The sequence below is a fragment of the Kryptolebias marmoratus genome, linkage group LG3, assembly GCF_001649575.2.
Source record: "Kryptolebias marmoratus isolate JLee-2015 linkage group LG3, ASM164957v2, whole genome shotgun sequence".
Taxonomy (NCBI): domain Eukaryota; kingdom Metazoa; phylum Chordata; class Actinopteri; order Cyprinodontiformes; family Rivulidae; genus Kryptolebias; species Kryptolebias marmoratus.
In genome coordinates, this window is record NC_051432.1 from 24,013,376 (window position 1) to 24,038,727 (window position 25,352).

Below are 25,352 nucleotides of genomic sequence, written 5' to 3' on the forward strand. Positions count from 1 at the left end.
ACATGTCGATGGCTCAGGGCCCAGAAACTGAGAGAACTGAGCTGCAGGAAAAACAGGAAAACATCTGGGTTCTGCTCGGCAAAACTATGTAGAAAAGTGCTAAAGTTGACCGCTGCGTTTTTTTTTTTCACAGAAAAACGTTTCTAAGTTTTGACACGACTTCCAGGAACACTGGTTCATCGTTGGGTTTATCCAGGCTTGGCAGCCTTACTCTGCAAACACAAGGTTGCTTTTGCATGATAATCACGTAGCCTCTTGTGGTTCAGCCCTCGCCGTTTTCTCACAGCAAACGGAGGTTCTGGGCTGTCTGCCCGGAGCAGAGGCCGCGTACCTCCTCGTCCACCCCCCCTCCTCCTCTTTGCTCACTTGTCATAATCTTCTTGAACATCAGAGGTGCTACAAAAAAAAAAAAAAAAGAATCTATTTTGAGAGCTGTTTCCCCTCTGTCACTTCGCTATCATCACTTTATCTGTATTTAGTTCACAGGAGGGCTCTCTTACATGTTGTCCTCGGGACATTAGTGTGGTGCCTCCCCACCTCGTAGAATATAAAGTCACATCTCACAATTATATCTGCTGCTGTTTAATTAGACAACCTTAAAGCCTATGCATTGATCATTTACAATTTCAGTGCATCTCTAAAACTATACGGTTTTAAAAGAAAAAATCCCTGCTAAAACAAATAAAAACATAAGTACATTTTAAAAGATTGACATGCTAAAGAGTTCTTGAAGGTTTTGTAAATACCCTCAACTTCTTTTCTACCTCATTAGATTGCTAAATAATAAGTTGAAGATTTACCTTAATTACCACTCGAGCACAGTTTGTTCTTAAATAAACTTGTTTTCTCCGTTGCCGTTTTGCAATGACACAAAAACAGCCGATTTCTAAGAAAAACATTTTCTGAGTAACCCTAAAAAAACAACTGTCCCTTAAAAACAGAAACTCCACACAAACACACAGCACCCACGTCCAGCAGTGCATCCTTTTCACCGGTAACACAGGACGCCGCACGCTATTTTAAATGTTGGGCGTTGGAGCCGTGCGCTGCGGAGTGATTTATAGAGCTGTTTTTCATTAAAGCCACGCTTCAAACTGTGTTCACAGAAAGTTTCACATCTCAAACAAACCGCATCACCAGATTAAAAGCTCATGTTTGCAGCGATGGTGTGCAGACAGGAAACCGTATTATTGTTGCTTGTTGTGTCCTTGACATTCTTTTATTTATGCTTTACTGGGGTCCTTGCTCGTATTTCTCATGCTGTCATTACACACAAACACACACGACTACTTAGAGCTACAGTGAGACATGGCTTCGGCTTCTGAAATATATCTTCTTGAATCCTTAATGGAACTGTTGCCAGATAATTTTATTCCCACTACTCCAATTGCCAAGAGTTTATAGGCCAGTTTACCCCAGGCCTGTGTGTAACGTACACCCCAACACACAAGGTAAACAACCTGCACTCTTCTTTTAACAGGGCACTAAATCTAAGAACGTCATACTGGGAGACTTCATCTGAAGTATGACACAAAATAAACTAGATTACAAAACCAACAATAGGTGTCTTTGTTTAGCCGTTTCCACTGCTGTGCAAAAGAAGGACTTTGTGAAGCACGTTGTGGAAAAATGAGAGGACTTCAGCACTGCCGTAGGGAGAAACATTTCAGCCAAAAGTCTGTTGGAAAACTAGGACAAAACTGTTGATATCTCTCAGCGCGATCTAGGCCTAAATGGGTTCGAGCAACGTTTTCTGTAGGCGATTCTGTGTTCCCTTTAAGAGCAGAAGAACAGATGAAGCAATGTTGACCTACCTAATATTGATTTGGTTTGGAAAGACTTACAAAGGGAGGCAGTCAAGTCCCCCCCCNCCCCCCCCCTCTCTCTCTCTCTCTTATACAGGATCTGCCCAGTTAGAGGTCAGTAACAAGCAAAAAACCCTCAAAGCACATGACAAGCAGAAGACAGCAAACAGTCAACAGCCTGAGAGCTCACAGCAGCCATGAGTGACTACAGGAATATATTCTGAAATAAACACATTTTTAATCCTTTAAAAAAAAAAGCCTTAAAGGTTTCAATAAAGATCTTGCATAATTTGTTAGTGCTTGGAGTAGAAATCGGGGATGACATGGTGGCGGGTGATATCTGAGCATCACTGCCTAACTTTGTCAGCTTAACAAACATCCTGGTTCTCCTTGTCTTCGTTTAAGCTGTGTGAGAATATTTAGGGAAATTAAGAGCCACATAAAGATTAGCCACATGTCAGTTCTGGACCGTGGGTCGTATATTATGAGCAATATTATGCTTTTTAACCACAAGACTGTTAGTTTTTAGCTCTATGATCAGTGTTTTAGAGCATTAATATTGATCATAGTTTAAGTTACCAGGAATTCTGACTCTACACTTACTGTAAATACGTAGATTAAGAGGTCCAATCAAAAACAAGCCTTTTTGTGTTTTCAAAAATTGCTACGAACTTTCCCATAAATTAAGCCTCGTATTTGTTTTAAACAGTATCATTTACGGTTGTCGCACATGTGAACAGCTCCGAAACACAAACACTGGTGGTCCTCCAGGGTGCTGCGGTGAAGTGGCAGCTATTTTGTGAAAATTGATGAGCCACTTGTGTGGTGAAAACCTGAAAACCGGCCAAAGATACATGATAGCCACACTTCTAGCAAACATTAACACTTGCTTATGATGACCCAGAAAGTGATTCATGTCAACAGCTGAGAATCTGTTACATCTCCGGCTCTCCGAACGGGGACAGGGATACAGAGCCACATAAAAAAAATAAAAAATACAAGTGAATCCCTTCCTCAGGGGAGCCACCGCCGCTGATCTCAACAAACAAAAGTGACCTGATTCTCAAAGTCAGGGAAGATTTATTTTTAGACGTGTAGAGTCCAAAAACTGGAACTGAGTCACAGAAAAAGTGGCATGATATGTCAGGACGTGTTTGGCCCAGATACTAGTTAGTAGGGAACAAATGCTTAAAATTCATAGGACCCTCAAAAAAAAGAAACTAAAGTGTCACCGACGTTGACCTAAATAAGTTTTGTGGCCAAAAAACTGCAGCTGAGGGGGTAGAAGGTAAAAAAGAAGACAAAGTGCACTGTAGTTTTTATTATCTACAGTAAACATTCATTTACTCAACCTTTATTTACATACAAATGATAACTGAGTACTGATTATCTGTTTCTATGCCACTGATCACTTTACCCAAACAGTGTCTAAGTGTTGTAGTTTTGGAACCGGAGGAGTTTTAGTGTGCCAAAAAAGGGCTGAAATGGCCCTTTGATGAAGTTTCCCAAATCCCAGTCATGGTTTTAATTATTCAGTTATGCGTTTAGAATAATCCAGTCCAGGTTTGAAGTGTCTAGGTGTTGTAGTTTTTTTTTTTATCTAGAAAAGATTAAAGGTGCTGAAGGTAGTGAAAAATTAAGTGGAATCGCCCTTTAGCCATTTCCCGAATCAGAAGCCAACTTCAGCTTCGTGTCACATTATTCATCTTGTTAATCAGACGACACAAAAAAATGAGGGTGCCCATGACTGGATAAGATATATTTAGGTGTTATAAATACATACGTTTGAATCTGAAAATGGCTCCACCTACCAAATAAAAATGTGTTGGATAAAAACTGACAATTAACTTTAAAAAGTAAAATAAAAACGAACCAGCAGTCTTAAAACTGAAGAGTGTTAACTGACAAATATTAGGCCCAAATTCTTCCTGTCTGACTTTTGATCGCTCAAAGTGTTTTTGCTTGTGGAAATAATTTAAACGTGTATTAGACTTACCTGCTAAAGTGTAATCCATATCGAAGCCAAAGCACTTGATTTTCTCCATTGCCAAACTTCTATTGACAAAGATCCTGAAGAAAAACAAGTTGGAAATACATTTTAGTTGCAGAGTGACCATGAACAACTTTAACAGCTGTATGACGAGTAAAACAAACACTTCAGCCATTTAAAAAAAAATAAAAATGTGACTAGAATGTCGCAACTGCTAAATGCAGACAAATACTGCAACTTATCAACAGACAAATAAGTTTAGGTTTAATTAGTTTAAGGCTAAGAAGAAGCAGCTCTTTGATACAGTTTCAGGAAGCTTCAGTGTTTGCAGCAGACTTCACATCACAGATAGAGTTAGGCTGAAGTTGTCTCTTTTTACCAGACACGTTAAATGAGGTCAAACTTAATCTGGTTTGTGTTCATTTATAGATTTTAGCTTAAAGAGGCCAATTCATGACTGGTAAAGTAGAATGAAGTCTACAGTTTTGAAATATAATGAAGACCAGACAAAAAAAAAAAAAGAACCTAATCCACAAAATATTTTTCTCATATCGATGGTTACTGTGTCCTGAAATTAAAAATTTAAGAACACTAAATTTGCAACCGGATGCCACCTACTACATTTTGTTTACTTACAAAAACAGTCAAAGGCTAAACATCAAACTTACCGGCCATATTTGTTTACCCACACAGACTAGAGCCAGTCTAATCTAGGTGAATCATGAAACTCAGGCTTCTAGGTGGTTTTCAGCTGAGCAATTTGTTTACATTGATTGTGTACCCGCATTTCAGAAATGCATCTAAATAAGTCTGGAAAACCACTGAAGTAAACTCTTTTAAACTGCACCGTTCGGCAGCGTTCAGGGTAAGGTTTTCTTTGCAATGAGTACCTTTAAAAGATTTGTACAAACAGTAATATGATTTAATATTTTTAAAAGCATTTTTTTCCATTTCAGAAGCGTCTTGCTCAAGAATCAGTATAAATAGTTATCAATTTAAATAGGTACAAAATATTGACAAGTTGAATATATTGGCAAAACCACAATACTGTCAATCAAAACGAAATACTGGAATTTTTATATTTGCGCAAAACCCTTAAATCTCTCCTCTCCTGAGAGCAAAAAAAAAAGAAAAATCAAGTAAAACCCTAAACTGTGATGATCTATTTCCAAAAAATAAAAAACTACATTAAACATGTGCTTTCTTGTCCTATTGTGGGAATATAAAATTTCTTCAGTCACTTAAAAACTGTTTTCTTAATAAAAAAAAAAGAATTAATTCATGTTTTAATTGTATTTTTTGCAACAAATCCGCCATAGCATGAGAAGAAAATGCCAAATACTTCATCAAACATCCCTCACGATTAAACTGAAACATCATGAAATACGATGTTGACGTAAGCTGACACAGAGACGGATACACACTGCGCCTTCTGACACAAACCTACATATCTTTAATAAAACAGCTGTGACGTGTAACTGATACATTTCCACAGAGGTCAGTATTTAGTCCTGCAAAATTCAACATTCAACGCAACTAGAGAGAAGTCAGAAATGTCCCACAGAACGAAGCCAGTCCCTCTGATCCACAACCTAAGAACTGATTCAGCGTGTAAAAAAAACGATCTTATCACTCTGCAAGACAGACTTCATCTCGAGTCATCTCTAAATCGGTCGAGAAATACCTGGCAGCAGATCCATAGTGAACAAGTTCCCATTTAGAGTTTAGTCCGGGACACGATCGGCGAAACATTGTGTGTGAAATTAAAGCTCAGTTTGACTCGGCGTTGGTCTGATCTGCCTCAGCAACGCAGCGCAGCTCTGGCCAACAAACAATGCCTCCCCCTCCCTCCCTCTCTGCTTTCTTGCCATTCAGAAATTTTCTGACTTGTTGCAAAATTGATTGTGGCCATTCTGCGTCATTCTCTGTTGTTGTGTGTGTGTGTGTGTTGTCAGTCAGGGTTGTTGTTGTGCTGCGGGATGTTTGTGCGACCTCAAAGACATCCAGAACAATCACAAGTCAGGTAGAATCAAGCAGGTAAGGCTGCTTACACGCCTCCGATCACACGCAGGATAAACGCCGCTGTGGCTGCAGAGAACCATCGTTTTCAGATTCCATCAATCGACTAAACTCGAAATAATAAGAGAACTTTAAAAACTTTTTTCCATTTAAAAATCCACTCTTCAAAAAAGACTAAACAAAAGCTGTGATTTAACTGTTTTATAAGTGATTGTTAATGCTTTGTAAAGTGATTAAAACGTATTTAAAACACTTTAATAAATCCTTTATAAAGAGGCCGTTATTAGGAAGTGGTACCCACAAGCGCCGTTTATGCTGAAATCTATGAAACTATAATTTTATTTTAAATTTTAGGAGAAAACACAGATTTTTTTTATTTCAGAGGGTCTGATTAACAAAAGCAACTTTTATCTCCGATTGTTTACGACTAAATCAAACTTCTACTACTTTTCTTTGGTAGATTATTTTTTCTAATAACCAAAAACAGTTGCTCAAATTAAGAACATACTTCAATTCTTGTTTGTAAGCTTTTAAATTTCATCATTTAGGTCACATAAAGTTAGCATTAAATCCATCATGTATTATCTTATCTATTTTCGCTTTGACGTTTTAAATGTAAATGCCTCTGGGAGGTGAAGAACATCCATAAATGATAAGCGGTGCCTCTCCTAAGCTGGTCTGTAGTGAACAGCGGGTGTGGGCGACTTGATTACAGTCGTCGACTTTGGTCCTGCTGACAACTGCGAGACTTCAAATAGCTCCTACAGGCCGCCCGCGCCTGCAAGAAAATCCCTTAATAACTTTTATTCCATCTGAATGCGGCCGAGCAACAACCGGATTTTTTCCACTGCTCTCTAATCTCACGCAGACGGCGACTGGACTTTGCGTGACAGAAAGTTTATCTGAGCCGGTCAAAGTCATCAGGCCCCCCACCCCCTGTTATATATGAAGGTGCCCTATCTCAGCTAAGCTCTTATTTTGGAGGGACTGATCTTTGCCCAGCTGTGTGATTAAAACAAATCACCTGCGTTTAAATAACAATTTAACTGATCGAGAACTCCTTACACAAAATGCACTGTATTCACGAGCAAGTTTGCATGATATGTGTGGTTGTTTGCATGTGTGTGTGTGTGTGGGGGGGGGTAAGGGGAGGGGAGGGGGTTCATGAACTGAGTGACTTTTGTCCTGACAGCTCACACAGAGCCGACAGATTAGCGGTGGTTTTAATAAAACCTCTGAGCACGGCATCCAATAATGTAACGTCACAGAAGGACAGGAGCATTCACTGGCAGCACGTCTGAGGGTTAAACATTGAACAGCAACTTGCAGTAAATGACAACGAACTCTTCCTTACAACAGCACAGTGTTTCCCCATCAGCAGGTACAGAAACACGAGTTTCCCAGCTGTCGTTAGAAACCTGAATATGACTTTAATAAATAAGAGCCAAAGTCACGCAGCGTCTCCGAACTACCGACAAGTCACAACGAGGCTGGTGTGTAAACAACATGATTTTCATTCATGTATTCATATCTTAGTGCTTGAAAGTTGGCCGATGTTTCTCAACAGGCAGAAAGGAGAACTGCTAAATGAAACTCCATCCAAGAAAAAAAAAATCTGGCTGAAGTCCAATTAAAGCTTTTTAAACCTGATTAACTGGACTCCAGATTTACTTTTACAAAAACCTGGTGAGGTGATCGAGTAAGAGTGCTGTAACACTTAAAGGGTTTTATAAAAGATTTCACTTTTTCTGTGCTGGAAAGTATTTATTTACAAGTCTGAAGTCACTATAAACCAGACAGCTCCTGCCATTTTGTCTGGTCCATTTGGTTCATAACATATTTTACTCTTAAAGGTCATCACCTCCGATGTTTAAAGGAGAAACAAATCCCAACTCTAGTCTCATTTCCTCTCATATCTCTCAACTTTAACTTCAAATGATGCTGCATTCTCTACACCTTGAGAGCAGTAAGTCAAATCTTTTTTTTTTCCATTTCCATGCCATCTAGTACAATCTCTCAAATGAGCTGATCAAAAATGGGCCTAAAAGGCATCATCTGTCCTGTATCCATAATTAATTTTTGACCAAAGCCTTAACTTACGAAAAAGTTTCCCAATATATCTTCTTTATAAACAGGCTTTTCAAAGCAGAAGACAATAATAAACAGGTAATAACAGCTTTAGGATAAGAGTCTATATTTCTTTACCACTCGGTCACTTTAAAGGTACTCATTGCAATGTCATGAAAAAAAGTTCATAAAGAAACAAAATCTGCACAACTTCTTTTCCCCCTTATATCAAGGGTAATTAAAAATCTGTAAACAAAATTTGCGTATGGCTTCCAACTTCCTCGTGTGTTTGTTTACCTACAGAAAACAGATCAACAACGCTGACGTCCACGGAAAGAGCGGTTTGGGACGGAGACGTCTGACAACTTTGACGTATTGGTATGTATTTCTGCTCAGATTTATTGACTAAAGTATGCAGATGAACGAGCTTTGTTTACACTGACCTGCATTTCAGAACTGCCTATCATAACATCCGGTAAACTACCGGAGAAAACGCTTCCAAACTGCACCGTTTAATAAAGCTCAGGATAACCTTTATGTTTGACTCCATAGTTTGAAACGTTACTCAGTCGAAAGATCAACAACTTTGACTCATTTCCACGTAGATAAAGCACAGAATGACCCAGTTGTTCCTCTGCTGTTACCATGAAGAGGTCATCATTTATTATTAAGCTCCTGAGGCAGCCATTGATACTCAAAGCTTTGAATTAATCAACACGGAGAAACTGCATAGCCTGTTTGTACTTTCACAGGAAAAGAAATAAAGATTAATAGTGTTGTCATTAATTATCTGATTATATTGTTAATATTATTAGATTTTTGTACTCTTAAGGCAGCTGAAATGATGTTGCAACACATATATTAATATTTATTGTCAAATATTTGATCAGGCAAAGAAAATCAGATAAATCCTTCATGTTACACTGACACGTGCTCACAAATAAAACTGTCAGAGTTGACTAAATCTTAGGATTTAGCCTGAATAACAAGAAAAGCTACTTTGTTTTCCGAGTTGATTCAAGGTCAACAGTAACCATAATTCTGTCATTTGTGTTTCATCGGTTAGCGGGACGATCTTTACATAAAGCCCGGATCTCTTACCTGTGGTAGGGCTCCCTCCTGTATTTCTTCATTGTGAGGCCGTCCATGTTAGCAGGCAGGTCTGCATAGTTCTGCAATCTGTCGCTCCATGAAGTGGTCATCTTTTCAAGCTTTCAGTGTCTGGACACAAAGAAGGAGGGTAAAATTAGGCTTCATTCAAGTTACTAAGTTTCAGCCTTTTTCCAAAGTTATACGTCCTCAGTTCAAATGAGTCAAAACGGAGCGAGATTTAGGAGTAATTTAATTAAGTTAATCAATGGATACTGTGTTCTTGATTGGATTAACAAGATCAACTGAATGGCCAAGCCACATCTTATAGAAACTGAGATGAATGAATAACCTGATAGGGGTTAAACACCAGATCTGACTCATTAAATCAGGAAATGATTCGAAGGAATGCGGATGGCCGGCCACCTTTCACGCGTTTTAGAGTTTTAAACTAAGATCATCGTACGCTGAGAAGTGACGGAGTTGAAGAAGTTTTGGTGAAACTTTGAAAATAGCTCTCAGAGTATGTGTTGTGAACGACTCTCGGCTACTACTACATCAAATTTTAAACTGAGTATCTATTAAACTGACTTAGTTATAGCCAGTTTTGTGTTGGTTAGTGTCAGTTAGCCGTGGCAGCCATCTGCTGTAGAGTTTTGTCCAGTGATTAGTTCATGAAAGTTTCATTAACATCTGTCCAGCGGTTTACAGGATAATTTGCTAACAGACGGGCTTGCTCCCAACAGCTAATGCCAAAGTTTTAAACAAACATGTTGCACAATGAGGAGCACTTGGAGTACTGAGCTGTGAATGACTCTCAGCTACAACCACACCTAATCTTAGCGCAACACCTGAAAAACCGACTGACTTAGAGCTATTCCTGCGTTTCCTACGTTCAGTTGGCTGTGGCGGCCATTTTAAATTGGGTTGGCACCAAACGTCGATCAGTTGTAGAGGTACGTGCAGCGATCGCTTCCTGGAAGTTTCATCGAAATCTGTCCAGAGGTTCGTGAGATATTTTGTTAAAAAACAGACAAAGCTGACTCCAAACGCTCAAAAACTGTAACCAAAGATCTTGAGGAACCTGTTAGTGCTCAGAATACGTGCTGGGGATGAGTCTCAGCTACTACCACAACTAGTTTCAGCTCAGGAGTCAGTGAAGCTGGCAGGGTTATGTGTCATTTCTGCGTTTCGTAAGGTCAGCTGGCGTTGGCAGCCATCTCGAATACGGTGATTGCTTTCTGCCTGTCCTTTATCGATGCAGCAAACTTGATTTCATCGCAAACGAAACAAGCTGATCAGACAAAGACCAAAGGGCTCGACTTGCAGTGACTGGTCCTGTGTGTTTCTCCTCCTGCAGGCAGGAAGGGCAAAGATCAGCTGTGTTGTTCTCAGTGACAGCCCCTAAAAAACCTGTCAAAGGGCCACAAATACTGCCTCTGACTCACAAAACTGTTCATGTGAAGCTTCAAAATGGACCTGAACTCACACTAAGCCATGCTGGATTCAAGTTCAGATCATTCTATTCGTGCATGAGCATTTTTTTTTGGGGGGGGGGGGTGTATGATATCTCTAATCAAATTTACAGATTATTCTTGTTTCTCTGGGACCTCAGCCCTGCGGGGGCCAGCGGGGTCTGAAGGAGGCGGTGGTACAAAACAGGAAATTAAAACAAAAACAAAAACATGAAGGGGAGGCTTTGTTTTCTCGATTCGAGTCTGCAGAGAGACAAGGTTCGTTTCAACGACGTGTCACTCGCTCCGGGCGAGAGTAAATATCCCGAGAAACGAGAGCTGCTCAGTTATAATATGCGCCGTGAACGCCTCGTCCACACGAAGCGGCTGAATACAGCTAACTGGATCCTGAAAACCCCGAAAAGGACAGCTAAATGTTTACACTAACCCGTCAGCGGTCGCTGATGGGGATAAATAAATAAAACCCAGCGAATACGAGCCGCTTCCCCCGCTGCTGTGACTGATTTAACCGTACTCACCTCTCTGAGTTCCCGACTGAAATCAATGCGCCGTCCGTTAGTCTGCGCATGCGCCGTGAGCTGTCAAAACTGTAAGCAAGACGTTGTTTATATGTTTTGTTTTTTGTTTTGTTTTGTTCTGTCTGGATGCTGCAGGCGAAGTACACTGCGGAGCCAGGAAGTAGCTGAGTGTCGGTGCTCGGCTCTGTCTGTAAAGCCTCCCTGAGCCGCCAGCTGTTGTTATGAGACGTTCAGAGGGAGGCGCTCGGCTCTGCGCATCACGAAGGGGCGGGACTGAGAGCGTCACGTGACCACAGATTTATATATGGAGGCCTAAAGCTGCCATCATTTGGAAACCCTAAAGAAATATTAGAGGTCGATATACCCAGCCGACATGTATATATGGGCCCTATCTGGGATATGCCCGGGCTGGATGGGCAGCATCTGGACGTGGGCCACTTGGGTTTCTGACGTTAAATCCATATGGGCAAACCCTGGTGGGGGCATACTGTAGGTCCCAGCTGAGTGTTGCTGAAGGAGCATCCTCGGCTCACTTCCGGTCCTTTTACCCCAGGGGAGAGACAACTCAGACTATATACCCTTTAAGGATGTCGCTACAAAATAACTAAAGTTTATCTATTTATTCTAATAAGGTAGGTAGGTAGGTAGGTACATTTATTTATATAGCACTTTTCAGCACGAGGCGACTCAAAGTGCTTTACAACACAGAACAAAATTACAGACAAAGTTACAGAAACAAAATTACAGACAGGTACAAGATACAATGATAACTAATTGTCTAANTCAACACGTTGTTTTTCTTTTAAATCCTTCAACGATGAGCTAAAACAGACACTGGATAGAATTTCGATATCTATAACGTGGACGTGTACAGGGTCGGACTTAAATACTTTCAACAGGTAAATTAGAAGCAAAAAAAAAAGGTAAATTTCAAAACGTTTCTGTCTTGTTGGAGTTTCTGTGTAGAGCTTTGCGTTGTGACGCAAAAACTCCGGTAAACTCCAGTGAGTTTACGGGAACATAATGTGAAATTACTGCCCTGTGGTTCACTATCCTCAGCATTCAAATTCATCCTCAAAATTTCTTTTTTTTTTCCCCATTTCAAAAGAAAAATAAAAAAGAAGAAGAAGAAAATGATGCCGGTATGTGCTTCATTTGGTGTGTTTGTCATGAGATCAGAATGTTCATTTAAGGAAAAAGTTAAGGAAAATTATAGGAACAAAAAGACCACTGACTTTATTTACATTTTACACAACATCCCAACTTTTTTCAGAGATGGGGTTGTGGTTTGACAAACTGGGGCCCTGTTTACTCGTGACCGATCTCCTGGAAATGTTAAAAATTTTGAAATTGGAAAAGAGTTGCACCTTTTTCTGCTGTGCTCGTTGAATCAGTAGTTTCCACACCAGGCCACCAGGTGGCGCTTACACACTCACGTGACCAGACACTACAGCCTCTCCAGCATGGAAGCAGTTCCATCCAAAGCGGTGAAACACATGAAGATTTGGACTTACAGTGAGGTGGGGTTGAAAGGGGTGAGCAGCATAAACAGCTCTGTTTGTTTACTCGTGCATGTGCAGAACAGCTATTAACTGCGGTCGTCTGCGGTGCTCATATGTTGAGGCTTCCTTTGAAATGGGAATGGGAGGGGCTCCACCCTGAGACCTGGGCTCAGAAAGCACCCGTTTCAGAGGGTACGAGCTCTGTTGTCATGTACGCGAACGGCTGAACCGCAGAAGAAATCCTACGGATCGACACAGAAACGGAGTAGTGTAAAGTGTCAGAGAATTGGGTCGCTGTTGTTGTGTACACGGACGGCTGTACTGCAGCATAAATGTCACGGTTTTGCTGAAAAGCAGCTTTGTGTTGACAGCCAGCAGGTACAGTATTCACCTTTGGCAGAGGTCTTGAGGTGGTACTTTCGCCGACGCGCCACCCTCGGCTCCCTTCCGGTCCTTTAACCCCAGGGGAGGGAGAACTCCGAAAATTTACCCTTTAAGGCTGACGCTACAAAAGTGCTGCAGTTTAGCTACTTATTCTAAAAAGGCAGAGAATTAGTACAAGGACCAGCGCTCCGACTTCTGTAGACAACATCGTAAGGATGAAGCTGGAAGCAGAAGCCCCGAACCAAGCAAGTGTTCACTCATATAATTTCAAGGCTCCGCCCATTCCAGGGGATCGGTTCATTTGTTTGTTTTTTTAAAGAAACCAGAGGCTTTCAGCTGCATTTTGGAGCATATGGAGGACAAATTGCAGCTGTTGTGCATTTCTTTGAAATATTTTGAACACAAACAAAACCATTAAACTGAGCTCATCCTCCATGTTGTGAGAATTTTTGTCCATGAGACATCCAGCACACAAATAAATCACCAAGCAACATGTAAAAGCGGCGGATTTTTGTTCCACGCCCCTTCTCGTTCCGCTCTGCTCGTTTCATTTCTGAACGCTCCCGTCTCTGCAGGACGTGGGCAGATACATTGGTGTTTTATGAATGGCCAGACGCTTCCTAGAAGACGGACTGGTCTGCGCACCCATTTTGCAGAACTGTTTCTTGAAAGAGCCTAATATTATGACTGAGAATATTTTCTATGAAAGTGGCAGAAATGGGCTTCCATAAAAGTGACATCTCGGTTGATGCCTCATTTTATAAACCAATAGTTATCCAAAACTCTATAAAATAGTTGCATTTGCTGAAACATTTATTTTTTTCTAATTTTGTCTTCATTATGGCAGTTTAAGTGTGTGTTTGAATGTAAATTATATATTCCGCTTGAATCTGAAATCTATAAACAACAAGAAGAATTTAGAATATAAAAAAGTACATTTTTAAAAAGCCAATGAAAAGGTTTTTAATGTGTAATAGCAGATGTGTTGCAGACGTCCCTAGCTCTATTCTAACAGCCAAATGAAGAATTTCTTTTGCATAATTACAACATGACAAATTACAACCACACCATTCATATTTGTCGGTCCTTCAATTTGTATCACAGACGCATTCATGATTTATAACCTAATCTCTCTTCCTAGCCAAAACTCTCATTTCATTTATCTATAATTAGGTTTTTATTAGTTGTACCTTTAATATCAGATAAGCACAATAGTATTTTTTTGTTTTGCAACAAGAATAATGGCTTTTATCTTTTTAATTTTTACTAAGCGAAGAGGCCAAGTGGACGACTGATTGTATCTCAGGTGGAAATTTACAAGAGCGGAAAAACAAGAAAAGTGAGGATTAGTCACGGACCTATTATTGTCTTCTTGTGACTCACATCTTTGATGTTCTACAAATAAAACTACTATTTGCTCACTTTTCATGTCTAATGTGTCTTTATGTGTTTTTCACATTCATTTGTGTTTCCCTGGGGTCTATTGGCGCTGTTGTTCTGACCACGAGGCAGTTCCCGAGCAAGCTGCTGTTTCCACCATGCTGATTGTTCTGACAGTCCTAGCCGGAGGGAAAGGAACGCCTGCTGTTCACCTGGAACCGAGCTCGGAGTTCTGCATAAACAGCTCAGGTTTTGTCTCATTAAGCAGACGTGGTTTGACAAACTCTGAAGAAGCTGTCATGGGTTGTTCACCGTGAAAGCTTTTCGTTTAACTGCCCTGATAGGTGCGGAGAAACCGAGACAATCGTTGCTCCATCCATCCGTTTTCTTTACCTGTTTTATTCCTTTCTGGGTCGTGGGGAGCTGATGCCTGTCCCCATCAGTCACTGGGGCTGGGGACACTTTGGACAGGCTGCAAGTCCACCACAGGGACACATAGAGACAAACAAGACACTCTCATTCTCACTCACAGTTTAAACTTCTGATGTTCAGAATGATTGTTTAGCTCTTGAGTCACTTCCTGATCAGTTTTTTTTTTATGTTTGACAGTTAAAACCTCCTACAGGTTGTCCTTGTGGTTTTAAAATGCATTCAGTAAAACCAGTGTAGACAACATTCACAGCTTTAGAAACACCTTTAAATGCCTTACATACTTCACCACCAGTATAATTAACATTTTTACATGGGCTTTGTCTCGACATGCACTAAGAATAGCCACAAAGAGACACAAAAGGTGAAGCATGTAAGATTCATATAACTGAGGAGAACGTTTTATCGTTTTATGCTTGAAAACATTTGTTAAATGGCTCTTATACTTTCAGATTAATGTGGCACTGTTATGCTGAGAGGTGTGGTGTGGAAGAAACGCCATCAGTCAGTCTTGGATGTACAGCAAACAAGCAGGTTTATTCATCCTCACAGATCACAGCAGGGCACAAAATGGCAGCCCTCCGATCAGTCACCTGATTCATCTAGCAGTTCACCTATATACAGGTTAAACCCCGCCTTCTCAATTCAATCCAGCCAATCACCTCAGCCTTCCAGAGAGAGGGAAAAAATAAAGGAAACAGTTAACTTTCACATACATAGTGCAAACAATTATCTTTCAATCATAAAATTTCAAGCAAACATCTTCTGTTTGTAAATACAGCAACTTACAAACCATTGTCAATCAAACGCCAGCTCTTATCACTGCACTTCCTATAAAAGAGCTGGGTTTGAGGCAGGCCTGCTCTGTAGCAGAGACCCAAGATGGCTGCCACAAAGACAACAAAGTAAGCATTTCATCAGTACACTGACACACAGAATGCTTACATCAAACACTCTAGAACCAGAAAGGAAAGGCTAAAGACAAAATTAGTGCTTTGTAACAGGCGCACACCTAAGATGGGGACATTGTGCGCTTCTTAGCCTGAACAGTTTATGCTGATGCTCTGTTCTTACTTTCAGGGGTTCAGAGCTGAAGGTTTGTTTGGTTGTTTGTTTGTTCATTTTGTTGTTTTAGATGCTGAAACAGGGGCCCACAATTGCAAAAATCTATGTCATCATAAAATTTAATAGGACTGTATTTTAGGGATTTTTATTAAATATGAAATATCACTTCTAAATCCAGTTATTAAACTGCTTTCTGTCAGTACTGCTTGTGTGTTACTTCTCCTTTAGAAGAAGTAATATAGGTAAATAAAGTTTGATTCAGAAAATGCATAACATAGGCAAAAACAAACAACATAAACTGTGTTTATGCATTATCCTGAAAGGTGTCAAGATTTGGCACATCTCACATGTCGGGGTTGAAACTTTGTGTTTCATTTTTTATCATTTGCTTCCCTTTTAGCAGAATGCTGATGAACTAACTATCTCTCTGTTTCCTGACAGCTCATTTAGTCATGAATCATCAGAACCTCCTGCTGTATTTTTGTGGTAAGTAGCTGCATATTTCTTTAAAATGCATTCATTTGACGGTGGTTGCAGTACGTCAGTATGTTGCACTGAGGAACAACGGACAGCAGAGGGCAGCAAAGGCTGGATTCTTTTTTTTTTTCAGCTCATCTTTTTTTCTTCAAGATTTTAAGCACTGAACTGAGAACAGTTTGTCATATTTGATTTTTAGGATTTATTATATTAGGACTATATTACATGAAACCAGATAATCTCTTTTTTTTGTTTGATAGACAGCAGAAGGGTGTTTTTTTTTAATGCAAACTCTTGATTAAGAGACAAAAATCTTAAATCTAATTTACACTTTGATACTTTGTATAGATGTTTTTTTTCTGACAGTTTCATGTAAAACACAATTTTACATGACAGTTTCATGTAAAACTGTGTTTTACATGAAACTGATTGATATAATAAAATAACTACTACTATAAAATAACTACTACTTTTGGTAAAGATGGGCTGTTATTGACGCCACGAACCAGTTTTAATTATGTAGATTACAAAAAAGAGGTTTTAGTACAAATTACACATTCATTCATGTCAAAAAGGGTTTTGTGACTGTGATTCAAAAGTCTTTAGGTTCTATTCTATTCTTGTTCTAATTAAAATATTATAATTTGTTAAAAAACAAAAAACAACGAGACACAATTGAACAGCATTTGTCTGTTCAGCAGTCATTAAAGTTACATAAACATCCATAACGGAATACTAATAAAATCAATAACTTCAATAGATTAAAAAGGAATTTCCTGAACAGAATAATAAATATTATATTTAATATTAAAAGTACTTCACATTAGACAACAAAGAGCTGTTTTATTTTTATCTGTTTGCATTCCGGTTGTCCATCTGCCTCCAGCTCAGACTCGTGTCGGCTTTTAGGATTCGAGACAAATCAAGAAACGTTTCAGAACAACATTTTGTGACTGCATTTCCCGAACAACCTGACGTAACCAGCTGCACGAACCGAGCCCGGAAGTTACCGACTCGCATTAATTAGTGAACGGGTCCGTCCTCCTATAAAAAGGAGGCGCGCGCACCGCTGCGCCCTGTCCTCAGCGCGCGAGCAGACATGAGCTACGGGTCTGAAGTCTTCTCCTCCTCCTCCTACCGGAGGGTTTTCGGGGATTCTCCCCGGTACTCGTCGGTTCCGTCGCGCACGGCGATGAGCGTCTCCTCCCGGGGAGGGTACCGCGCCTCCTCCGCGTCCCGGACCAGCGCGTCCTCCCTGGGCTCGTACAGCAAGAAGTCCGGCCGCTCCTTCTCCATGCCGCTGGAGACCTTCGACCTGACACAGAGCAGCGTCCTCAACAATGAGTACAAGATCGTCCGCACCAATGAGAAGGAGCAGATGCAGGGTCTCAACGACCGCTTCGCCATGTTCATCGAGAAGGTGCGCAACTTGGAGCAGCACAACAAGGTGCTGGAGACGGAGCTGCTCGCGCTGCGCCAGCGGCAGGCGGAGCCGTCCCGCCTGGCAGAGCTCTACCAGCAGGAGATCCGAGAACTTCGCTCCCAGCTCGAAGAGCTGAACGGGGAGAAGTCCCAGCTGTTGATCGAGAGGGACAACATCGACGACGACCTGCAGAAACTCAGGGGGAAGTACGAGGAGGAGTTCCGCGCGCGGGAGGAGGCGGAGGCCACCCTCAAGGCTTTTAAGAAAGACGTGGACGACGCCACCATGGTGCGCCTGGACCTGGAGAAGAAGGTGGAGTCCCTCCTGGACGAGATCACCTTCCTCAGGAAGGTGCACGAGGAGGAGGTGGCCGAGCTGACCGACATGATCCAGGCTGCCCAGGTGTCCGTGGAGATGGAAGTCTCCAAGCCGGACCTCACCTCCGCGCTCAAAGAAATCCGCAGCCAGTACGAGTCCATGGCCTCCAAGAACCTGCAGTCTGCCGAGGAGTGGTACAAGAGCAAGTTTGCGGACTTGTCCGAGCAGGCCAACCGGAGCAACGAGGCCATCCGAGCCAGCAGGGAGGAGATGAACGAGTTCAGGAGGCAGCTGCAGTCCAAGACCATCGAGATCGAGAGCCTGAGGGGAACCAACGAGTCTCTGGAGAAGCAGCTCCGGGAGATGGAGGACAGGCACAATATGGAGATTATGGGCTACCAGGTAAATTTATTCCTCTTTTCATTACTCACTGATATGAAATCACCTGTTTTTCATCAGTCTCAGTTTATTTATGCTGAAATGATTTGCTGATTAGCAGCAGCTGCTGGGCTCTGTCCGTGGTGCTGAAACACTCCCCCGGGAGAAAACACTCCTGCATCTGACAACGCCCACAGAATGCATACAAATGATCCGAATGAGTCATTTCAACCTGCTGATGCTTTTTTTATCAAACCCCTTTGACTGAAAAACACCTCAATTCAAACATATAAACCGTTTTTCTTCAACTCTCAACAAAATAAACAGTTAAATTGTCAGACGTCTTTGCTGTAATTGAGCACAGTTTAAACTTGGAGATAATAAACCTCGGTGCACCGTTCTCTTCCAGGAAAGCATGGCAGAGCTGGAAAACGAGCTGCGGACCACCAAGAGTGAGATGGCACGACATCTGCGGGAATATCAGGATCTGCTGAATGTCAAAATGGCTCTGGATATTGAAATCGCAGCATACAGGTGAGGTCATTCGATTAACAGTGCTTCTTCCTCTGCCCCATTCACTTTATTCCCCAAATAATTTTCCCTTTTCTGCAGGAAACTACTGGAAGGAGAGGAGACTCGAATCGGAACGGGCATTTCCTACCCCAGTCCCCCCATGAGCGTAGGCGCTGGGCAGGGCTACAGCTACCAGTCCCGCATTTTCACCAGCTCTGGCAAGAGCTCCAAGAAGGAGGCCAAAGAGGAGGAGCCGCAGCAGAACAAAGCCAGCAGCAAAGTGTCCCAGCGGGAAGTCTACGAGGAGACGGTGGTCACCACTAAGAAGATGGAGAAGCAGCAAGAAGATACCCCCACTAGTCAGAAAAACTAAAAGCTTTCCTCCATTCTGCAAACCCATACCTCCCCTCATCCCCCCTTCAAAAACCATATTAAGTGTGTGTTGGACGACTACAAATGATTAGCGTGAAGGATCTTACAGGTTTGTTTTATGTTGGAGTTATTATATTTCCCCCCACAGGCATTCCCTAATAGAAACCCATTATAACCATTACACTATTAAGTAAAAAAAACAGCACAATTCTTGCTCTTTTTCACAAACTCATTCTTGAATAATAACAGTCACTTAGGTAGATTGTGTGCAAACGTACGATCTTTCAAAACCAACAATATTCTTCTGGTCTTTCTCACTAACGTTACATCATTATGTAGGTCTGCCACACATAAATAATAACTTTAGTTCTGCATTTCTTCCACAACCGGTGAATTACTCTCAACGTGTTCCGAGAAAACGTGCGTGCAAGCGTAATGGTGCACGTTTACACAAAAAATAGATCAAAACGCACCAACTTGACAGAATGTCATTGATTTCATCACTGTCAAATCTGGGACATACACCATCTACATCACAAAACAGTCAAAATAAAAAAACTGATAAGTTATAGTTTTCTGTTGAAGAATGATGTCTTATCTAAATCAGTTTTTGCACAATTCTTAAAGTATCAGAAAGCGGTCTGATCAGATCTGAATAAGAACAGTATGAAGGAAAATTAAAGGCCTCAGTGGAGCTCTGACTCAAGTCATCTGTTGATCATATGAACATAAGAAAGAATGCTCACTTCTGAAGCACAGAAACAGAAACTGGTACTGATTAAAAGTTTGCACAATAGCCTGTAGAGGATACAGGGCGACATGAATGCTGAAGTTTGTACAAAAACCTAAAACAAGATGCCAAACTGCAGCTGGCGTGATACAAAAAGTCTTTCACAAAGTCCAGCCAGTCAGATATGGAATGAGAAATTATACTTTAGCACAAATGCATGAGATTCTGTATGATTCATCTCTCTGGGTGTGTGTTTTTGAATACCGAAGCACATTTAAACCCCACAACATCACAAAAAAAGCGTCAAGTTAACGATGTGTTCAAAACAACTTGACCTCGCTGTTTAATACTGTGGCCATGACTGGATAAAATGTCTGTTGTAGTATGACCTCACTACTAGAAATCCTTCAGTCTGGGATGTGTAGCTTTTCTTTCGTTTGTTTTTCTTCTTGTGCACTGCCGGCTCCGACACAGCTCTCTCACCCTTTTTGCTCCTGGTCATGGCGATTAATGCCTTGACCAACTGCGCACTCGCACTACAAATAGAAACAAAATCACTGCTGATTGTACAGCTAGCTGCTCTGGATTTGGTTGTCTTACCTGAAGCTTAACAGCGAAGTATCTTAGTACTGTACGAAGTGTGTGTGTTTGTCTTTACACAGGGGCCTATAATACTTGGAATAACAGAACGAAAGGCAACTAATCTCTTCAGATGAGCATTTTGGTTTATGGAATATTGAATTCCAGTGTAAAGCAGATAATTAAAACATCTTGGAAGAATGCTGTTAGCATTTTACATTTACGCACGATTGCAACGGACGAACGTTTCATGTTTGCAAAGGTTAAGCCTGTAGCCTTACACTGTAAACCAAAAACAACATCACTACTGCAGCACTGCCAAACTTTTCTAAATGCACATTTGTGGAAAGATTTTTGTTTTTTCAGAAAAAAAAAAAAACAACGTCACCAATCCATAATCAACGATCAATATTTAACTGTACTGTAGAACAAATACTGTAGGATGTACAATGCCTTAAAACACCAGCAGCTTCTGGTCCTGTGTTAGAGCTTTATTATCTCTTCTGTAGTGTTTATTCTAGTTATCATGACATCTAAAGCATAGGGAATGAATGTAGTTGACATGCTGTTCTCTTTACTGTGACTACTTATGTATTGCTGTATGACACCATATCAATAAAGACTTGACATAACTGGGGCTGCACAAAGTTTCATGGTGTCTCTTTTACACATCTTTGGGAGCTATGTGCATTCGATGCTGCAGCTTGAAAAAACGTATTTAGCCCTTTGAATAACTTGCTTGATTTATGATAGCGCTGCATTATTGAAGAGCACTGCACTGAAGCACAGCTGAGATGCTTTTACTTCTGCATTTAAATGGTAATTTTACTTGACTGCACTGTAGCGCTCCATAAATATATTAATACAAAACTCAGGGTACCTTGTAAATGTCACATTATTAATAAATAATTCACATTACAAATAACAAGTAATGCGCTGTCGCTGATTAAAGAAGATTGATTAAGAAAAGTGGAGCATTATTTAAAACGAAAAGTCTAGCAAAATCTAGGAATGCATGCCACCTTCCACCTTTAAAGCCAGAGATTTAGTCTGAGATTATATTATAATGACAAATGAAAAACCTTGTTATGCTTGATCTCATTGGAAGATATCACGCTCAGAGTATGTGTTGTGAATAACTCTCAGCTACTACCACTACAAGATTTAGCTCAAAATCTGCAGAACTGACTGAGTTATAGTCACGTTTGTGTTGACTAAGATCAGTTTGCTGCTGCTGGCATCTTGAATTGGATTGGCACCAAACGTCAATGAGTTGGAGAGGTGCATCGTTAAATGTAGTATATTTCTGGTATGTTTTGGATTTAGGCAACAGACAGACACAAACACATGCACACATGGGCAAAAACAGGATCCTTAACTGAGAAAGGTAACATTTTATTTTTAAAACAATCAATAAACCTAAACGAGTCATAAATTTATTGTAACAAATAAAAAATTATTTTGTTACTTTCACCTGAGGCAATAAGGACAGTCCTTGACCAGTTAAGGTCAGACGGCAGTGCCTCTTTGTTGTATTTTTCACAGTTTCTTTTGTTGTTGTTTTTTTATTTCTCAAGACTGCAGATGAACTTCACAGAGAGATGATGGATTACCTGCTACCTGCTATACTGACCTTTATATCATAATTCCTGCTCCACACGCTCAGTCCTAAACCCCGAGACCTTGGTCCGGGTGGATTGTCTCTGATTAGCCCGTCTCCTGCACACCAGCTGGGTGGGACAGCCTTGGAGCTGCGTGTATGCATGATGCAGATTGCAGTTCTTTAAAGATTTATACCCCTGCAATGCTGCTGAAAAGGTGTGGCAGGAGCCTTGATATGAGATGTCACAGTAAGAGCTCCGTTATGAAATAGCCCTCTCTGTTACTGCTTCCAATCTGAAGAGTGCTTAAACTACCTATTTCAAGCATCACCTCTATTAAAAGCCTCACTTTGCTTCTACTTCATGACCACAGAAAGTCCCTGTACAAGGCTATAAATGTACATAAAACACAGTACTGCCCCGCACTCAAAACCCTGCTCACCCTGCTGGATTTATGTGAGGTTTACTATAGCTGCTGTCCTAAATCAATCATTGAACAGTTTGTGTCATCGCTTGTTATTCATTAGGAAGAGAAAAAAAGACAACTAAGCTTGCAATATTTAGGGAAAAAATATATTATGCTCACTTCCTGTGAAGTCAAGTTTGAGGTTAAGTGGTTTTATGTGGAAAATGTGTCTTATACAAGATGACACACTCAAAAGTGTATGATCAGAGCCTTTCAGTTGAATCTTTTTTGGAGAATGAAAGCACTCTCCTTTACTTTTGATCTTATATGTAAAAAATTTGCACAGGCAAATAAATGAAAGCAAAAAGACATTGACTATATTCTTCTTTCTCTCTAAAAATTATGTTTAAAATGTTTCATTTGAGCCTATGAAACATTCGCAGGAAGTCTATCTTCTCTGTGCTGCTGACACTTTGCAATCACAGTCACAAAATTTACATAACCACACTATTTAAAAACATTTGTAAATCATACAGCCTAACAGCTAACTTCTCCCTCAGACTTTTCTGTTTTAATGGTAACATAATGTCATCCACAGCCGCAATCTTTTGTTTTTATGTGCTGCTCGTAACAACCATGAAGAATGTGTTCAGGCAGAGGCATGGTTTACAATCTGTCTGCTGAAATAAATGTCTGTGTGGGGGTTTGACGATGTAAGAAATTAGGAGTAGACTGAGGAGCGGCCAGGCCTCAGCTGTATGTTTTACCTTTTTGTCAAGGTCTGCAGCTCGAAGCCATTCGTCTTCTCTGGTCAAACTGACGTGTCTGCTTCTCAGATGTGAATGTCTGACCTCTCCTGCAGACCAAAACCCACCCACAAAGCAAAACATCATTCAATACAGAAACAAAGGTCAAAAACATTTTATTATCCATTAATTATCTGCTTTGAGCTGAATCCAGTTATTTATTTAAAGCTAATGCTTAGTTAGGTGCAACCAGCAGATGGGAGAAAAGTGTAGAAAGTTAGCTAACAAGTTGTTGTCACCAGGAGCACACAGCCGTCCAATACTTCTGAGTAGAGATGTCCAGCAAACTGTTATTTCAACCGTTTATATTCAAATAATTTTACCAAAGATGTGACAGATTTAGGTGCTAAAGTCAGAATCTCACTGGGCTGTGAATGTTAGAGATTACTTGGCAAACAGAGTCCCAAAATGTCTCAAAATGTCCTCTAGGATTCTCAATTTTCTTGCATGAGTCACAGAGACTCACAGACTTGTTGTTTGATTGTGCAACAAATTTTACCTCAAAATAGTTGCAGAGTTGTCACGGGCATCTCTAACTTGTCCCAAACAAGTTAGAAGTTTTAGTAATTCTAACACACTAGAGTCGTATTTGTGACACAAAACAGCTGAGACTACAGCCCCGAATGTCCAGGTCTGAAAAACTAAAAATAATTATTAAACAACTGGTCCAAATCTGCTTTTCTATATTTCCAAAGTGTACTCTGGTAGATTATATTATAAATCTAAGGGCGGCTGCTGAGGTGGGTACAAAGTGGCAGAAGCAGGTACGATGTGGGCAACAAAATAATGTGCATAGAATACAGATTTGCAAGCACTGAACTCAAAAATAGACTTAAATTTAAAAATATTGGCTGTGCAAAAGATGGCTGCACAGCCTTCTGGTTGCAAACACTCAGAGTTCAGTTAAACTGCAGCTGAATATTTGCTTATTTTCTCACAATAGTTTCCAACTAGTCTTCACAACCCAGTGAGATTCTGTCCTAAGGTTGAGGGGATTAGCTTTTTTTTGCACTGAGCTAACTGGAACAAAAGTTACCTTTGCCTCATATATTAGGGATTGTTTTTTTTACCAAAGGGAATAAAGCAGAGACCTTGATTCAGCCATTTTGACTCAGTTAAAGGTGGATATGCCCATCCTCGTGTTAATTTAAACCGGCAAAGAAGGTGTTAATTTGTGAGTTTCTGTTGCCTTAGCGTCTGTTGCTAACGCCTTGCTGAGCTGCAGAAGCCTTGGGGAGTGTCGGCTCTAAAGAGACACGCAGTCTGCTTTTGTCCAGCCATTTTAAGGAGACTGAGCTGTTTACGCTGCACAGAACCCAGATTTAAAAGAATAAACAAAGGAGACAACAAAAAAAACAAGCAAACAGAGAAAGCAATGCCACATCTAGGAGGATGATCTCTGATTTAAAAAACAAACAAAACCAAAACTAACAGAACAGCTTAAAAGACGAAATGATGAGAGATGATTTTTTCATCCTATATTTTGCAGGAATGAACAAAATCCAGGTGTTTTCTGGTTAGAAAGAAAATGCTGAATCATTTTGAGGTAGGGCCTGAGTGTGACGTGGCGTTCGCTCACAGTGATAACCATGGCATGAGTGGGATGTTTTTTTCACTTGGTGCTAATAATAGCAGAGACTGTGCCAGCTGAGGCAGACAGGCAGACGGAGGAAAGGGGGCATTTGTCCCTGAACAAAGAGGGAAGCTGCAGTCCTCACTGACCTCTTTGGAAAGATAAATGTGTGGCACTGAGGGTGTTCAACCTGAGAAATATAATTACATTCGCTGATAAGTGGAGTGAGTTTGGCCATCGCTTCTCAAATGTTCAAATTTCATTTCAGAGTAAAGATTTGACATTCTGCATAATTGACTTTTATTCATGGAAACATTGCATCGCTGCCACGGCTTTAAATCCAGAGCCTTTCCTTCTTCTTTCTTTTAATAATTACAATTATTTTCAGAAATTTGACGTGCGCCTAAACTGATGTTGGACCAGATTTAACACTTCACTTCATTAAAAAGGGAC

General features: G+C 40.6%; 2 protein-coding genes and 1 long non-coding RNA gene across 4 annotated transcripts in view; 1 reads left to right on the forward strand and 2 right to left on the reverse strand.

Moving 5' to 3' along the window:
* nt5c2b (5'-nucleotidase, cytosolic IIb) overlaps positions 1-11,179 on the reverse strand; it is a 23,192-nt gene extending 12,013 nt beyond the window's left edge. The window contains exons 1-3 of the mRNA XM_017416972.3: positions 10,964-11,179; positions 8,983-9,102; positions 3,802-3,875 (exon numbers count right to left, since the gene is read on the reverse strand). Coding sequence (XP_017272461.1) covers positions 3,802-3,875; positions 8,983-9,083 — 175 coding nt within the window. The 5' untranslated portion in view covers positions 9,084-9,102; positions 10,964-11,179. The remainder of the gene's footprint in view (positions 1-3,801; positions 3,876-8,982; positions 9,103-10,963) is intronic.
* LOC119616928 lies at positions 95-3,789 on the reverse strand. Its single transcript, XR_005233019.1, has 2 exons — positions 801-3,789; positions 95-396 (listed from the first exon to the last, which is right to left on the reverse strand). It is a non-coding gene; the product is annotated as an uncharacterized LOC119616928 (long non-coding RNA).
* A 5,005-nt stretch (positions 11,180-16,184) lies between the features above and the next one.
* inab (internexin neuronal intermediate filament protein, alpha b) lies at positions 16,185-20,948 on the forward strand. Of its 2 annotated transcripts, XM_017417036.3 has the most exons (4): positions 16,185-16,209; positions 17,087-18,343; positions 18,729-18,853; positions 18,932-19,205. In XM_017417036.3, exons 2-4 carry the CDS (start codon positions 17,300-17,302, stop codon positions 19,203-19,205), a joined length of 1,443 nt encoding a protein of 480 aa, XP_017272525.1. In that variant the 5' UTR covers positions 16,185-16,209; positions 17,087-17,299. The 2 variants fall into 2 exon arrangements, with proteins under 2 accessions (XP_017272525.1, XP_037830901.1); XM_037974973.1 differs by lacking the exon at positions 16,185-16,209 and having other exon boundaries at positions 17,300-18,343; positions 18,932-20,948.
* The last annotated feature ends 4,404 nt before the right edge of the window (positions 20,949-25,352 follow it).

Bases quoted from the DNA above. Each gene is read 5' to 3' on its own strand.
- inab (XM_017417036.3), top strand. From the start codon at position 17,300: ATGAGCTACGGGTCTGAAGTCTTCTCCTCCTCCTCCTACCGGAGGGTT. The intron at 18,344-18,728 runs GTAAATTTATTC...GTTCTCTTCCAG, and splicing joins TGGAGATTATGGGCTACCAG to GAAAGCATGGCAGAGCTGGA. The intron at 18,854-18,931 runs GTGAGGTCATTC...CCTTTTCTGCAG, and splicing joins ATTGAAATCGCAGCATACAG to GAAACTACTGGAAGGAGAGG.